Source organism: Acinonyx jubatus, chromosome D2, assembly GCF_027475565.1.
Source record: "Acinonyx jubatus isolate Ajub_Pintada_27869175 chromosome D2, VMU_Ajub_asm_v1.0, whole genome shotgun sequence".
Taxonomy (NCBI): Eukaryota; Metazoa; Chordata; class Mammalia; order Carnivora; family Felidae; genus Acinonyx; species Acinonyx jubatus.
The window spans coordinates 29,278,373-29,296,196 of NC_069393.1; the positions used below are offsets into that span (position 1 = coordinate 29,278,373).

Sequence of the window (17,824 nt, forward strand, 5' to 3'; positions counted from 1 at the left end):
ACTTCTCGGATTTTCCTCGGCTGAGTGGGCTTGGTGGAACGCTGGCTTGAGAGTGTTGCTTAGCAATGGGATTTTGTGGCACCCAATTCTCAAAGAGTCAAGCAACCCATCACCTGCCTCCCCTCCACCAATCCTCAGCTGCCGTCCCAAGCCTCCTATTAGACAATCAAGTGTATGCTGGAGGGAGGGACCGGAGCGAGGGGGCGAAGTTTAATCATTGAACTAAGCAGCCTGGAGGTATTTAATCTGTAGCACCTAGTTCCTGGAGGCCTCCAGCCTGACCGGGAGTGGGCAGCACTCCAGAGACACGGGAGTAAACACTGCACAGAAATCTCTGCCCATCTCAGGAGAAACCAAACTTGGAAAAAATGTTTGCCGTACACTTGATGGCATTTTACTTCACCAAGCTGAAGGAGGATCAGATCAAGAAGGTAAGGACTCGCAAAGCTCAGAGATACCTGGCTCATTCTTGACTGAAAGAACTAATTGATACCGTGGCTGCATCCAAAGGGACTTAAGCAAGCTTATTAGAGAAGACCCAGGGAGCACAGGACCAGCAAAGAGCTCACGGAGTGGGCTGCGGAGCAAATCTCCCACAGGCTGGGCATTAGACATTGTCCTCGGTCTTGCATTTCACTCTGCACTCCCTGGCAGATGTCACTGGGTGTGGATGAGGCGAAAGTCTTTAGAAAGGTGAAAGACAATCGTGTTTGATGTCGGGGATGTTTGAGGGGAAAGGCTACAAAGGAGGGGAGAGAAATTTGGAGAACCTTTCAAGTAATTCACATGATTCTTCATGTGCTTGAAAGAATAGAAGCATGGGAACCAACCAAGAGGGATGTGGGTTTTGATGTACAATAGTTGAAATATTTATTATTGCCATGGCTGTTGGCCAATGGTAGGCTGTGCATTATTCCGCCACTTTGCCCACGAAACCTCTCCACAAAATTGATTCCACGGGAGGCTGCTTAAAAGTTGCCAAGGCTCACCATTCTCTGCTGGCAGCCTGGAAGGAGCCCAGCCTGCCACACCAGCCACTCCAGCTGCCGAGGCAGCGCCCTGGGCACTAGTGTCTCTCAATTTACAGATAACAGAAATCCTCTCAGGAGGCGGACTTAGCCAAAGCCACCCGAGTATTTAAGGTGGAGTGAGGATTAAACCCAAGTCTCTGACTCCCCTAGCATTCTTTCCATTGTGCCGTGATGCCTCCAGGCTTTTCAAACACAGAGAGGAAGCATGGTCCCTTACAGCCCTCATGTGCTTGGTGGGACAAACCTCCACTAAATTCTGTTCATTAGAGATTTGGGTTAGAAGTTATAGCAAATCTTAAAGTATTGTGAATCAATCTGATTTAAGCTGTCTTAATTTTCACTTATTGATTAGTTTCAGGGAGTCCTCTACTGGCTTCTTGAGGAGGTAGAAAAGTCCTAAAGGGTACAACTTAAAGATTCACTTTCCATTATTACCTGCTTAGTAAAGAAGAAACCTGCATGTATCTCTACAAAACCCAAGAGAGAAGTCTTTGGAACCTTTCCATTTGGTTCTTCGAATTAGTTTCATTTCCTTGGTTCCTTTTGTTACATCCTAGAATCAGGTGGGACCTGCTTGTCCGCCAGCCCCAGGTTGCAGCCTCCACGGATTTGTTCGGGTCCTCTGCGAGGAGGGTGAGCCTTTGTCAAGGCCTGAGGTTGACCCTTCCCACCTCCCTCCTCTCTCCCCTTCAAGAAAGCTGAAGAGTGAGCTGAGGAGGGGTAGTCAGGGGCACCTTGTGGCCACCAGAAGTAACAGGTGACTGGGATAGTACGGGCATCTGGTTTATTGGTTGCTGGATGAGTCACAGGTTCTGAGAACACGGGCTCGTGCCCTCCTCCACGTGGTGTAAACACACCTGGTCAAAAGGCACAGGCCCTTTCTTTCTCTCCAGGGTCAGGTAGTCTATCCCCTCCTTAGCTTCTGTGCTTCTTGCCTCCAGAGTGTCAAGATCCTGGGCCATACTTGCCTGGGAGGGTTACCGTTTAGACCCTGGAACAATTTTTCAATCTCCCTATACCAATGTTAAAACAAAGACCAAACAAAATAAAACCAGAAGGGAGAGAGGGAAGGAAGGAAGGAAGGAAGGAAGGAAGGAAGGAAGGAAGGAAGGAAGGAAGGAAGGAAGGAAGGAAGGAAGGAAGGAAACACCACTGTGATAGCTTCTTTTCCAATTCAATATATTGACATTATTTGACCTACTGATAACATTGGGCTGACTCTGGTCACTGACCTGCAGATTGTTCACTCATAAGAGAAGGGCTGGTTAGGTTTTCAGTATGTACTTTTTACGGTTCAGTAAGTCAACATTATGAAAAGGGGAAATGTTACCTTTATTCCCACCCCTCTCACAAACACTGTCAGATTTGCCGGATGGAAGCTGTTATGGTATGTTTTTACAGTTGTATTTCTATCTCATCTACAATTCTGACTCTTGTGTCCTTCACTTATTGTTATATTGTAACCACTTGTGTACATTTCTCCCATTTCTTCATTATTATCATTTTATTATCCCCTGATAGTCAATCCTGTTGGATATACTGTAATTTAATCTTTTCCCTCTTGTTGGACATTTGGCTACTTAAAAACATATTTTTTAACGTTTATTCATTTTTGAGAGACCGAGAGAGACAGAGTGCAAGCGGGGGTGGGGCAGAGAGAGAGGGAGACAGAATCCGAAGCAGGCTCCAGGCTCTGAGCTGTCAGCACAGAGCCTGATGTGGGACTCAGACTCACGAACCGTAAGATCATGACCTGAACGGAAGTTGGATGCTTAACCAACTAAGCCACCCAGGTGCCCCTGACATTTGGCTACTTTTGAAAACATTTTTTAACAGTTAAGATATTGTTATGAAAAACACTGGAATGTGTTTACTGTTATTCATCTTTGTGATCATCATAAGGTTAGATTCCCAGAACTGAAATCACCGGGTCAAAGAGGTGAACCTTTTTATGACTCTTGATTCATATGGGACCTTTGGACTAAGTGATCTCTAAAGTCACTTCCGGCTCCCACATTCTGTCATTCGGCAAGTCTGAGCTTACGTTTTTGAGTTTGCTCTTCTATGTTAAATGTACCGTGTGTTGGCTCTTTTGTTTAGAAGATATCCTGTTTCACAGTCTCAGAGTCTTTCCAAATGTGTGCTTGGTTTTCTGCAACTCAAACACCCTCCCTTAGTGCCTGCAAAGGATGTACCTGGTTACACAGGCCCCAAATCACCTGTTTGGATTTAAAATACAGCTTTCCCTCCCCAACATATGTTTCATTTTTCCCGTCTAGCTACTGCACTAGGTCCTGTGGGAGGTACAAAGAATAAACAAGAAATTGTTGCTAAGCTGACATTCTTTCTGTCACGACCTGAACTTAGTGAAACAGCAGGAGCAGAAACCCAAAGGTCTGAAGGACTCTTAAACTGCAGCTGGCAAATGACCCCAATGGGGCCTCAAACCCATGTCTTGTACGTGAGGGATGACACTATGGGGATGCGGGAGAAGTTCTGTTGGGCGCTGAGCAAAATGAGCTGTAGGTCCAAGGGCGCATTTCAGCGTCCTTGGGGTGGAAAGGGAGCAAGTTTAGTTCCCGTGTAGTACATCTCACCCTTCCCCAAGCCCCAATTACTTGGGTCATGTCCCTTCTGTCGGTTTTCTCCGTGTGTGTGGCTGTGCCAACCAATTAGTCATAAACAGACTCAGGGTGAACAGGAAGCCCTTAATGAAGCATGACCTGGTTCCATCCTATCTCCTCAAATACACTGAAAGCCCAATTGTCCTTTTTGCTAATGGCTCTCTGATGGTTTTCTGGCCTCTCCCTGGCCCCCAAGTCCTTGGAGCCATGCGCCATTTCACTGGCGTGGGTCTCCATATTGTCCCCAGCCTAAGCTGGGACGCCGCCCAGTAGGCCTGGCTGATGACTAGGCACCTGTCCTGTGATAAAGGTCATGTGGCCCCTGCACTTTCAGTGTAATGTCTCTGTTGGGCTCCTGTGTCCTGCACAGAGCTGTGAGGCAAAACCAGGCAAAACCAGACTGGATTCTAGTCCGACGGCTGCCATTCACTTACAGCTCTCCCAGTATTGCTTCATGACTCTGAGGCTGGGAGTCCTCATTTCTCAACCAGAAGCAAGAATTCTGGCCTCACCTGGCTGCCTCAAAGCCATGTCAGGGAGATTGAACGAGGTTGCCTACATGAAAGCACTTTGTAGACTGCAACGAATGTTCTTAGCCTTTGAGAAAAGTGTGGGAGAGTGATTCCTCTAGGAATGTGCTGGGATCAAGTCTGCTTGTGACTTGGGTGGGTGGAGAGGCTGCTCAGTATGTGTACATAAAGCAGGAGGGGCAAATACAGGGCATCTGTGCCACTGTCCCTACTCGTGACCCCCTGAGTCATCTGTTCCAGTAAGCCCTGGGAATCCAGGCTGTCACTACCAAATGATGAGCGTTACCATGAAGAGGAAACTGTTGTACTGAGCGCAGCCAGAGTGAGTTTTATAATGTCCCTCCATTAGGGCAGTGGTCCTTTGCCCACTCATTTGAAAATGAGTGTTTCCCACTCATTTTCAGGAGCAATTGGGGCTGGCTTTAAAAATTAAACTTCATCTTGGGGCGCCCTGGTGGCTCAGTCGGTTGAGTGTCCGACTTCGGCACAGGTCATGATCTCACGGTTCATGGGTTGGAGCCCTGCGTTGGGCTCTGGGCTGACGGCTTGGAGCCTGGAGCCTGCTTCCGATTCTGTGTCTCCCTCTCTCTCTGCCCCTCCCCTGCTCGTGCCCTGTCTCTCTCTGCCTCTCAAAAATAAAGAAACGTAATAAAAAAAATTTAAAAAGAAATTAAACTTCATCTTAATTAGAACAACCTCAGTTAAAAGCAGAATGACAATTTAAGGGACTAGAATTTAGATCGCAATTGGAAACTCAATTTAGCTGAGCTTCCTAGCAGCCCATAAACAAAAGGAAGCAAGTTTGGATATATATTGTCATCATTGGAAGTGAAAACTTCCGTGCTTAGGAATTTACCTTTAAAACTATAGCTAGTCTTTTGTAGTGGAGAGGCAATGAGACAACGGTGCAGGCCCTGGGCTAGGAATTAGAAACCCTGAATCCTTTGTACCTTTTGCCCCTCTATTGTCCCATCAGAAAAATGGAAGAATCCTTTCTTCCTCAGAGCTCGCCCTTCGGAGTAATAAATTCCTACATCCCAGCCTTCCAATCCATTCTGTTCTTCCAATTCCCCACTTTGTCTCCAAGATGTGAGGGGTCAGGCAAGGAACTTTTGGGAATCGACATCATGACTGTCGATGTCCCCAGAGTCAGAAATGCAGCTTCGTGATGGGAGTGGAGGACAAGCACCCCTAACAGGCAACCCTGGTCACCCTGGTGTCTGTTCCAGGTGGACAGATTCCTGTATCACATGCGGCTCTCCGATGAGACCCTTTTGGACATCATGGCTCGGTTCCAGGCTGAAATGCAGAAGGGCCTGGGGAAGGACACCAACCCCACAGCCTCCGTGAAGATGCTGCCCACCTTTGTCAGGGCCATTCCAGATGGCTCAGGTGAGTGGGGCTAGGGGCTGCCAGGGACCCTGATCTCCCTGCTTTCTCCCTGGCTGATGGGTACCTGTCCCCTGGCTTATCTCTCCAGCCCTCTGTGCACATTCCTCTCCAACTCTCTATGCTTCAGTCTAGTCAGTACCAAAAGTTTTGAACCAAAGTTCAAATGTACCCGGCTTTTTCTCCGCTCACCTTGGCCCCACACATTTTGTTTATTCACTTGCTCGGGCATCCAACATTCTTCCTCTCGTGAACATCAACCTGGCTCTTCAGTCTCAGGGTAGCGGTCACTGCCTCCATCTAGGAAGCATTCCCATGCTGGGTCTCCCTACTGGGCCAGCGCTCCCTGAGGGCAGGGTCTGTTTCTTCTTCACCACAGTGTTCTGAGCACCTAGCGAAGTGCCTGATGCACACTAGGCCCTGAAATATTTGTTGAATGGATAATAAGTGGTGTTTCATGCCTAGGTGTCTAGATTCTAGGCCCAAGGTGGTAAGTAATGGAAGATAAGGTGATGTAGTGGGAGGAAGAATAAATGACAGTTCAAGAAACCTGCGTTCTAGGCCCATTTCTTGGTGACCTTTGGCCAAACGTTTAGCCTTAGTTTCTTTATCTGTAAAATGAGAGAGTTGGCCTCTGTATTTGTTTTCTGTTTTCTGCTATAATAAGTTACCACAAGCGTAGCAGCTTAAAACCCACCCAAAATTTATTCTCTTACAGCTCTGAAGGTCAGAAGTCTGAACTAGGTCCCACTGGGCTATAATCAGGCTGTCAGCAGGGTCATGTTCCTTCTGGAAGCTCTGGGGTAGAATCTCTTTCCTTGCATTTTCTGCCTGCATTCCGTGGCTCATGCCCCTTTTTATCTCCAAACCAGCTGAGGAGCATCTTTAAATCTCTCTCTGCCTCTGATCCTTCTGCTTCTGTCTTCCACATTTAAAGACCTTGTGATTACACATTAGGCACACTCAGATAATCCAGGATAATCTTCCAAAATCAAGGCCAACCCATGAACAGTTTTAATCCCATCTGTAACCTTAATTTTCCCTTGCCATGTAACTAACATATATACAGATCTGGGGATAAGGATGTGGACATCTTTTTTTTTTTTTTAAATTTTGAGAGAGAGAGAGAATGAGCATGAGCATGAGCCTGAGGCAGGGCTTCATACCACAACCCTGGGATCATGACCTGAGCCGAAATCAAAAGTCAGATGCTCAACCGACTGAGCCACCCAGGCATCCCAGGATGTGGACATCCTTGGGGAACTATTGCTTTGCTGACCGTAGCCTAGAGGTCTCTAGAGGGAATCCACAAGTTTCCATCCACCTCCTCCCTTCTCAGCCTCTGGGCAAAGCCACAGGAGGGACAGGAACTGGTGTCTACCAGGCACCCTCTGTGGTCAGGGGCGTTACTGTCCCTTAAGAACCCTGAGTTGTAACTGTTTTGCCCAGGTCAGATGAGAACACTGAGGACCAATGAGCTCCCCCAATGGCAGTGTCCCAGTGCTCCCACCAAGCTCCAGTGAGGGCTTTGGGGCCCTTGAAGGAGCAGGGACTGAAGTTTAGGAAACTCCTAGGGGCTTTGATTGGATTAGCCGGGTTCTGGGCCCCTGTGGGCCAATGACTGGGTCAAGGTAGTTTCTGCCATTCGAGAGTTCTCCGGGAACTGTGATGTGAAAGTCCTATTCCCTCAGTGGTGGGTGGGTGACATGGTGGACAATTACTCACCCTGGAGGGACATAAGCTTTGGAGAGAGACAGTCCTGTTTAAAAAAATCTGCTGAGTTCCAGATGCTGTTCTATGAAAGTGCCTAGGGGACTGTGGTCCTCGAAGGGTCATCCAGGGCCATTCAGAGTAAGCATCTGAGTCATGGGTGTGTCTATGGCGGGAGGCACCAGGGTGAAGTCCTCCCAGCTTCCTGTGCTTTGGTTCTTCCTGCTGAGGTGTGTCCCCAGAAGCGAGGGAAAGTGACTTTGATGGTCTGGAGGCTGTGGGGATAGATGCGTCTTCCTGGCCCTGGCTATTTCAGGAAGGTTTGGAAGTGAAACTGACAAGTCTTAGAAACCCTCAGGCCCGGAGGTACCTCTCCTCAGAGCCTCTCATCATATAATAATTCTCACCGGTGATCCTGTTGCAGTGAGGTCTTGGGACCCAGAGTCCCCGGGGCCAAGTGGCCTTGGTAAGTCCCAGGACCACTGCACTCCTGTCTGCATCAGTAAAAGATCAGGGTTGTTAGGATCTGATGAAGTCATGTGGAGGGAGTGCTTTAAAATCTCCCAAATATTGCCCCAAGTCTTGTGTGGCTCCTGTGAGCTGGTGGTGTAATTTCATGGTTACTAACAAAAGCAAACAAATAAAATGCTACTAATCCACTGGGACCTCCATTTCAAAAATGTGTGCAGGTGCCAGAGAAATCCTGAGTTCACCTACTGTCTGTAATTCCCTTCCTTTTATCCAAACCTACCTGAGAGGGGATAACTTGTTAGAGCTTAGCTCCCTCCCAGCCTTTCAGTGAGGGAGCTGCAACTGACTGTTCTTACAAAGTGTCTTAAAAGCGTTAGCATTTGTGCCTTATCCTCTACCAGTCACGAGGGAAGGAGGATGGGAAGTGCCCATCACATGATTGTGACGGTGATTGTGATGCTGTAGGCCCGACTCCAGATGCTGCAGTACTGAGGGGGGAGACTTGAAGGGGAGCCCAGGGGGCCTGACGTAGTCAGCTGATATGCCCAGGGGGCTGTCCTAGAACAGGGGTCCCTTGCTTACCTGAGTATGAGACTCAGCTGCAGGGCGCTTGGGTGGCTCAGTCATTAAGCAGTTGACTTCAGCTCAGGTCATGATCTCACAGTTCGTGAGCTCGAGTCCCACTCTGGTGAGCATGAGCCCTGGGTGAGCCCCACTTTCTCTCTCTCTCTCTCTCTGCCCCTCTTTCACTTGTGCGCTCTCTCTCTCTCAAAACAAAAAACAAAAAGACTCCCCTGAAGCAGTTCCTAAATGTGGTGTGGTTTCTCAGGTCTCTTCCCCTGGAGATTCTGCATCTCCAGGAATCTACACATTCAGTCATTGTGCATCTGTGGGAACAGGAAGGAACAGGGGCATAAACCCTGGGAGTGGCTTAGGAGAAGGAAACCCTGGAGCCTTGGAAAGGTCACAGAATCCGCCTACAGAGGCGGATTGTCAAGGCAACCTCACTCTCTTGGGAGATTGTTATCTTTTTATTTTTTAAAAATTTTTATTGAGATATAATTGACACAACATTGTATTAGTTTCAGGTGTACAACACGATTTGATGTTTGTATATATGGCAAAATGACCACCACAGTGAGTCTAACATTTGGCAACACATGTAGTGACAAATTTCTTTTTTTCTTCTGATGATGACTTTTAAGACCTACCCTCTTAGCAGTTTTCAAATACACAACACAGTATTATTAACTACAGTCACCATGTTGTACATTACGTCCCCACGATTGGACGGTCATGATAATCTTCATAATTGCTGTCGAGATCCTGACGGCCCCACTGCCGCTATTGCCTCTTCTTCTAGGTAGGTCCTCCCTCCCTCAGGTTCCAACGAGTCCTTTCTCTGGGGTCAAAGTCACAGAAGGGACCACGCCAGGTGGTTTCCATGAAATTGCATCTTGAGTCACTGGTGGAGCCAGGTGATTGCACAACGATAAGAGCACCGGTGTCCAGAGGAAGGGATGAATCCATGCTACGCTACACTGGGTTTTGCATATCACCTCCAACCCGAACCGCAGCACAGGAAGCTCCTCTGTTATTAAAATCCTCCAGTCTATTCTGACTGGTGCTGGAGGCGTTTTCCCCAAATCTCCATCAGAGCTCGGCACTCCCATGCTTCAAATCTTTCTGTGGCTCCCCCTCACCTTCTGGATAAAGCTCAAGCTCTTTGGGGTGGGGCAGTTTTTCCAACTCTTTCCTAGTTTATCCCGAGACTACCTGCGAGCCTCATTTCTGTCACACCTCCCTCTTTCCGTAGAAGCAGACCCTCCCTTCCCTACGTGAGCTCATTCCTTGGCTCCAGGTTTCCTCCCTGGGACCTCCCCTGGCCGGCTGCCTGCCTCCCTCCCTCCCTCGCATTCTTCAGTACTCTGCTCCTTCCGCCTCCTCTGTGGCGTTCACTCCTGCCCTCCCTGTGCCTTCCTAGCACGTGGCATGTCATCTGGCACAGAGTCAGTGCTCAGTAAATGTTCATACAAGGATTGTGTGATCTTCCCTATTTCCTAGTTCAGATAACATCTGCGAAAGCATCTCTTGTTTGGTACGTGATGAAGGCTAATAAAAATTGCACAGTATCAGATCCCTGGATTCCCTTCATGAATAATAAATGACTCCAACAGGCTTCTTTGGGGGCTGATCTAGGGAGATAAGAATCTTTCTGTCCAAATAATCTCCACAAAAACAAAAGATCCAGCTGGCTGGGTCTATAAATGACTAAGCCCGTGCAACTCTAACTGTGGTCCAGAGACCTGCAGCAGAGACCTGGGAACTTGTTTAGAAATATAAAGTCTCGGGGCGCCTGGGTGGCTCAGTCGGTTAAGTGTCTGGCTTCGGCTCAGGTCATGATCTCACGGTTCGTGAGTTCGAGCCCCGCGTCGGGCTCTGTGCTGACAGCTCAGAGCCTGGAGCCTGCTTTGGATTCTGTGTCTCCCTCTCTCTTTGACCCTCCCCCACTCACACTCTTTCTCTCTGTCTCTGTCTCTCTCAAAAATAAATAAACATTAAAAAAAAAAAAAAAAGAAAAATATAAAATCTCAGGGGTGCCTGGCTGGCTCAACTGAAAGAGCATGCGACTCTTGATTTCAGGGTCACGAGTTCAAGCCCCATGTTGGATGTAGTGATTATATCCATATGTACATACATACGTATATATACTTACATTTTTTTTAAAACCCACAAAATCTCTGACCCCACCTAAATTGAATCATGTAATCTGCATGTTAAAATTCTTGGGAGATTCACATGCACATTGAAGTTTGCAGAGCACACTGCTCAGGAGGGCCTGTCTCTAGCTCTTTGAGTGCCAGGAACGGAGAACCCAGGCAAGCCAGGTCAAGAAAGGAGGTCTGTTGTACAAAGACACAGAAAGCAAAAAGGAAGACACACAGGATCTCGTGAATCTGAGGGCAGGAACCGTGGTACACTTAAGCTGCAAGGGAACTAGGAGTCAGAATTTCCCTCCGTGGTTTCGGCCTACATACATAGGGCCACCTTGGCTCCTCAGCTGACCTCTGGTCTGGGGCATCTTCCACTTTGGTTTTTACCACCAACTAGCAATTTCTCACTGTGTTTTATTTCACATTCCACAAGAAGTAAATCTGAATGGCCAGCTGGTCCCTATATCCATGCAGCCGTGTCTAGGGTCACACGGTACAAAATAAGGCCACTTGGGTGACCAGATTTGTGGTCATGGAATTTCACTTACATGTGCCTTGGGTGTATGTATATCATGAAGCATGCCTAACCTGTAGCCACTTGTCAGGCACAGATAATTCTATACGAAGGCTTGTTGGTTCAAGAGTTTGTACACCTGCATTCCTATCCCGCATCTGTGGCTGATGCAGACACTGGCAAGAGTCCTGGCAGAAATTCTGGCTGGATCCAGAGTTGAAGTCACCAAAGTGAACTGCCTCAACCTTTTTGTTATTATTATTTATTATTATTATTATTATTATTATTATTATTTATTATTCCCACCTTTTTATTAACAGCATCTGCCTTGTACTGGGCTGGGTCTGGCCCCAAATATGAAGATCCTTGGCCCCTTAAGAGCTATCGTTTGGTCCCTGTCTTTTTTCCCTTCTGGAGTCTTTTCCCTCTGCCCATGAGATTGAGTCTTGTATGGGGCCGGTTTCTCTTCCCTGCATACCTCCCTGCCTTTTCCTTCTGCCTTACCAGCACTTTGCCCACTCTTGGAGTATCTGCTCTCAGCCTGGTTGTGGCATGCTAGAATAGACTCCATCCTCAAGGCCCATTTCTTCTTTCTTTCTTTTCTTTCTTGTCTTTCCTTGTCTTTTCTTGTCTTTTCTTATCTTTTCTTTTCTTCCTCCCTCCCTCCCTCCCTCCCTCTCTTCCTTCCTTCCTTCCTTCTTCTTTCCTTTCCTTACTTTCCTTTCCTTTCCTTTCCTTTCCTTTCCTTTCCTTTCCTTTCCTTTCCTTTCCTTTCCTTTCCTTTCCTTTCCTTTCCTTTCCTTCCTTTCCTTTCCTTTCCTTTCCTTTCCTTTTCCTTTTCCTTTTCCTTTTCCTTTTCCTTTTCCTTTTCTTTTCTTTCTTCCCGCAAGTCGGGGAGAGAGAAAAAGTCTTAAGCAGGCTCCATGCTCAGCACAGAGCCTGACGCAGGGCTTGATCCCACGACCCTGGGATCATGATGTGAACTAAGATCAAGAGTCAAATGCTCAACCAACAGCCACGCAGGTGCCCCAAGGCCCATTTCTAATACCACCTGCCTCAAGTGGGTTTGCATTTGCCTCCACGTTTATGCCCTACAGCGTGACCCATTGGGCGAGGCCTAGGCTGCAGAGTCTGGCAGGTTTGGGCCACACCCCAGCTCTGCCCCTTACCGGGAGGGCTCAGCTCATGGTTGTACTTCTAGAGTCTCAGCAAGTGGGTATGATGATACCTAATTCATGGGGTGGTTGTGAGATTTAGTGACATTTATTACATGTCCAACTTCTAAAGCAGAGTTTGCCGTATAACAGACCTTCAATAAATGATAACTTTGTTTTTTAATAGAAAAAGGGGAGTTTCTTTCCCTGGATCTTGGAGGGTCCAAGTTTCGAGTCTTGAAGGTGCAGGTCTCTGAAGAGGGGAAAAGAAATGTCCAGATGGAGAGTCAGTTCTACCCAACACCCAATGAAATTATCCGAGGAAACGGCTCAGAGGTATTGGGGCAAGGGCTCTGTGAGGGGGGGTGGGAGGGGGGAAGGCCTTGACATCAAGTTTATAAGTGACCATGCCTTAGCCCAGTGTTCTGTGCTTTCTCTTCTCTGTAGCTGTTTGAATACGTAGCTGACTGTCTGGCAGATTTCATGAAGACCAAAGGGTTGAAGCATAAGAAATTGCCCCTTGGCCTAACCTTTTCTTTTCCCTGCAGACAGACTAAACTGGAAGAGGTAAGGTTCGTGCCGGGGAGGGAAGAAGCTGTGTGGGATTTGGGGTTCGGGGCTGGAGAATGTGGGCAGGTTCAGGAGTCAGGCTGGGAACAGGAGAGGTCAGCAAGAGTTTTCTGGTTTTTTTCTTTTTCTTTTTCTTTTCCTTGTTTTGCACAATGAGGTGGAATTGTGAGGCAAAGAATTTGCAAATGTGGCTGCCTTGATTTTGCACTTGACATGGGCACAGCACACAACAGAATAGTTTTTACCCTTTAGTTCTCAGACTTGGTTGCGTGGGAATCCCCTAGAGGGCTTGTTAGACACACATTGCCGAGCCCCACCTGAGAGTGTTTTAATTTGTGGGGACTTGGGTTTGGATTTCTTACAGCCTCCGGGGTGGGGGCCACACTTAGCACGGCTGACATAGCTGACTGGAATAGAGCAGGAAGGCTCATGGAGTCTCACCTCTCCAGTAAGCCCTTAGGAGGAGAATGTAGGTGGGGTCATTGGAGCGACAGTGTTGTCACTACCCAGCTGGGGTCTCAACTCTGTGTGACTCAGATGTTCAACTGATAAACAGGGAGAAGTCAAACCCAATCTATGTAAATCTGCAAAAATAAATAGGGACCATATAAAAGGACAACGAACTTTCTGGGGCCAGGGGGTCACAGTCAAGAGTCAGGTCTCCCCAGGCCACACCAGTCTGGGGTGGTGGCCCATGATCTCCTCCTGCATGTACTGGTCATGACACCCAGCTGACAATTCATGGAGCACCTTGATATCACGGACGGCCTTGGGATGTGTTTGCTATTGCTGGCATGAGCCACTTTTCAGTGTGGAATAGCGGAAAAGGAATGGGTTTTCATGTCCCACAGACTTGTCTTTGAATCATGGCTCAAAAGAAGCTGTGTCCCCCGGTCAAGTTACTTAACTTCTTGAGCCCTTTGTTTTCCCGTAGGTAAAATGGGGATAATAATAGCTACTTGCCAGTCTGAGGGGAAGCCTAGACAAAACCTCTGCGACGTGCCCAACACTGTGCCTGGTGCATCAATGGTAGCTGCAGGGTCACCACAATGATTATCCCCATGCAACTTGTCTCTTGGTGCTTCAGTACCTTGTCCCCCGGTTCAATAGATGTTTCTAGAGGGAAGGTGCTATTTTATATTATTCTTTTTATATTATTCTTTTTCTCCACCCCCAGAATCTGTAGCACAGTGTCTTGTATTTAATAGCTGATTGTTAACTATCTCACAATTAAGAGTTTCAATCATTTACTTGATTCCACTGAATGGGAACTTGCCATGATCAATCTATGCAGGGGATGGGCTGAGGTTCACATTTTTATTATTTTATAAAAACAGGGATTAGGGGCACCTGGGTGGCTCAGTCAGCTAAGCATCTGACTCTGGATTTTGGCCCAGGTCATGATCTCACCATATGTGAGTTTGAGCCCCACATTGGGCTCTCCTCTGACAGTGCAGAGCATCCTTGGGATTCTCTCTCTTCCTCTCTCTCTGCCCCTTCCCCATTCACACATGCACACATGCACTCTCTCAAAATAAATAAATAAACTTAAAAAAAAAGGATTAGAAAAAATTGGTATAAAGGCTTCAGGGGTGCTGGGTAGCTTAGTCAATTTATCTGACTTTTGATTTTGGTTCAGGTCATGATCCCAGGATCATGGGATCAAGCCCTGCATTGGGCTCCATGTGGAGCATAGAGCCTGTTTGGGATTTTGTCTCTCTCCCTTGCCCCTCTCCCCCACTTGTGTGCGCTCTCTCTTAAAAAAAATTAAAATTAAAAAAATTAGGGGTGCCTGGGTGGCTCAGTTAGTTAAGTGCTTGACTTTGGCTTAGGTCATGATCTCATGGTTCATGAGTTCAAGCCTGGTGTTGGGCTCTGTGCTGACAGCTCAGAGCCTGGAACCTGCTTTAGATTCTGTGTCTCCCTCTCTCTCTCTGCTCCTCCCCCACTTGCACTCTGTCTCTCTCTCAAAAATAAATAAACATTAAAGTTTTTTAAGTCAAAAATTAAGATGGTTTCAGAGAATGTTAGAAGAGGCCAGTTGGAGTCTGGCTGTGAGGTGTCATCATCTTTGTTGGCTGGAGGAGTAGAGGTCCCAGAGTCGGTAGAGGAAGGGGGAGGAGGAGTCGTTGGAAATTAGGCCTCCAGATTTGAGATCAGATTCACCAGATAGTTAAGCACCTTTTATTCGAGCTCAGAAAGGGAGACCCCAGGAAGAAGGAAGAGACTTCTCGAGCTCTGTTGGAGTTCATTTGAGTTTGGAAACCAAACTTGTATATTTTCTTGATAACTGGTGGTGAATGTATAGTTTGTTTATCTGGGATTTTGGCATTTATCTAAGTCAAATCCCTGCCTGCATCTTTATTAATAATAATAATAACAATAATAATAATAATATTAATGGCACTGTACCTCAGATTTCGGCAGTGTATTTATACTGTGCTGAACTCTTTATGTGTATTATCTCATTAAATTCCCCAAGCAATCATATGAAGTAGCTATGATCATTTCATATGTGAGAAAAGCTGCAGCTCAGAGATGTTAAGAGACTTGCCCAAGGCCACACAGCCCAAGCTCACAAGCCCCCACCCACTCTTTCCAGAGACATAGCTCTAGAACTTTGTTTAAAATGGCAGCAGGTGCCTGGAAGCATTTTGACCCATTTTGTGTCATTTCCCCAGTAAGGATTTTCAGGTAACATTTAAACTTGGGAAGAGTGCTTGATTATATGGAGGAAAGGAAAACTGGTTTTTCTCATCAAAGTCTAGTTGAATACTTGTATTTTATAAAATCCACCCCCCCCCCCAAACTGCCTTTCAGTGAAGCCTAAAGAAAAGTAGAAAAACTTCAGGCACAGGAAATGCACTGGTAATAACTCAGTGTGGGCACAGCTTTTTAATCATGGTTCTGCTGCAGACATAGGTTTTGTGGCACTAAAATAAGGGCTCTTGGAGAAGGTGGGGGCTGACAAACTGAGTGCAGAAGGAGGCGGGAAGGGAAAGCCTTCCTGAGAATGGGGTGGCCAGGGAGGCTTCTTTGTGAAACTAAAAAATGATTAAAGAAAATAAGAGCCTGGGACTTAAGAGGGGCGGTCACTTTGCTGTGGTTGTTTTCTTTTGTTGTTTTTAAGTGAGGGAACAGAAAAGTCTTAGCTGGAGAGAAATTTCTTTGTGTATGTGTTTCTAATGATAAAATGGTAATACTTTTCAATGTAGAAGAGAGAGAGATGAGGGTAGGAATTGAAAAGTTTAAAGAAGAAAACAGAAGTCACCTCTAATCCCAACTCTCAGAGATACCCCCGCTACTTGAATGGTTGGTTTCCCTTCCAGCCATGTCTATTTTCAACACTGATGTTATTGCCATATGCATAGTTTTAGAAAATATAATGTATGTACCTTTTTTCCACTTAACTATGTATCACAAGCATTTATTCCCCACACCCCCGTACGCCGTGCCCTCAATAAGTCCCACATGTCTCCAGTACACTTTTTGCGGGGGGGACGCCACCCTAGTCTTTTATTCTATCCCATGAAGCAAGGCTGTTCCCGAAACCAGTGACGGCAGAAGTTAGAGAGAGCTGCCACTAGGTGGCGCTGTGGTGCAGGGGAAAAGACCTCGTGGCCGCTCAGGATTCCGACAACCGCATTCCAGTTGGACCCTTCTCTCACTGTGCTATCTCTAGAGCACTTTCCTTCCTCTCTAAAAAATCCCAGCTTCTTTCTCCATAAACTGAAGGGATTGGGAGGGTGTGGTCGGGGAGTTTATGAATTTTGGCTCAGCTGCTTTTGACTGCGGGCAAATCACTTGTCTCCAAAATTCTCTTCTCAGTCTAAAACATTCTGATTATTTGCTATTTTACAAACCTCTTGGGAAACAACAATTTTGCAAAAGGTTCTATTTTGGGGGCACCTGAGTATCTCAGTCAGTTGAGCATCCGACTTCAGCTCAGGACATGATCTCACAGTTCAGTTTGTGAGTTTGAGCCCCACATCTGGCTCACTGCTTGTCAGGGAGGAGTCCGCTGGAGATCCTCTGTTCCGTCTTTCTGCTCCTCTCCTGCTCAAGCTCTCTCTCAAAAATAAATAAACACTAAAAATATCTATCTATTTTAATTTTTAAGTAATCTCTACACCCAACATGGGGCTTGAACTCATGACCCTGACTGAGATCAAGAGTTGCACGCTCTACCAGCTGAGCCAGTGAGGTGCTCTGGGAAACACCAATTTTAAGCAACTAATTGATCATGCAAATAGAGAACCATTTTTCTAAGTTGAAATTAAGTTCCCAAAGGAGTCCTGCCAGGTAACACCATGCCGGTTCTGTTTCATGGACCTGGCCGACCACATATTCTGCACACACAATGTGTATCTACCATATGCCAGGCCTTTCCCTCAGAGCATTCCTGGGGCCGAGGCAGGATACGATGTTTCTCCACTTCACAGACGAGTAAACTGAGGCTCAGAGGGGTTAAATGACTTGTCTAATATCTTGTGAGTCCAAGTGTTCTGACTCCTCAGCAGTTGTTCTTTCTGCCACCGTGTGTGCTATTTCAAACAGCCCACATGAAATAAAGATGTTTAGATTATTAGGAAAACCCTCTGAAGGAATGCTGAAAGAGTTGAGGGGGGGGGGTTCAGCTAAGAGAAGAGAAAGCCATGGGGCTGCACTTTATGCATGAAATGTCTGCCACTCGTTTTCAGAACTGAGCACCTTCCTCATTTTCACTGGCTCTGAAATCTTCTCCCAGGGCATCCTGATTTCATGGACCAAGAAGTTTAAGGCACGTGGAGTTCAAGACACTGATGTGGTGGATTGTCTGGCCAAAGCTATAAAAAAACACAAGGTGAGGAATTCACCAGTCCCAGCCCAGTTCTCTTGAGGTGGGGTCTCCTACTCTGCCTGCCCCAGAGGGAGGATCAGAGATGGGATTGATCTTAGGGAAGGTCTCACTGTAGATGTGACCAATTGTGACCAATTTGGATGAGCCCATTGGTGAGCCTTGGTTCCAATTGGTGAGCTGGTTTCAATTGCTGTTGGGAGGTGGCCCAGCCCCCTCAGAGGGTCTTGGTTAGGCCCTATGCATGTGTGATGCTCTAGCCCCACCTTTCCTCTCTGAG

At 46.9% G+C, this 17,824-nt stretch overlaps 1 protein-coding gene across 1 annotated transcript in view; it reads left to right on the forward strand.

Moving 5' to 3' along the window:
- The first annotated feature begins 241 nt into the window (after window positions 1–241).
- HKDC1 (hexokinase domain containing 1) overlaps window positions 242–17,824 on the forward strand; it is a 48,868-nt gene continuing 31,285 nt past the window's right edge. The window contains exons 1-5 of the mRNA XM_015063370.3: window positions 242–431; window positions 5,415–5,577; window positions 12,325–12,473; window positions 12,585–12,704; window positions 17,455–17,550. Coding sequence (XP_014918856.1) covers window positions 369–431; window positions 5,415–5,577; window positions 12,325–12,473; window positions 12,585–12,704; window positions 17,455–17,550 — 591 coding nt within the window. The 5' untranslated portion in view covers window positions 242–368. The remainder of the gene's footprint in view (window positions 432–5,414; window positions 5,578–12,324; window positions 12,474–12,584; window positions 12,705–17,454; window positions 17,551–17,824) is intronic.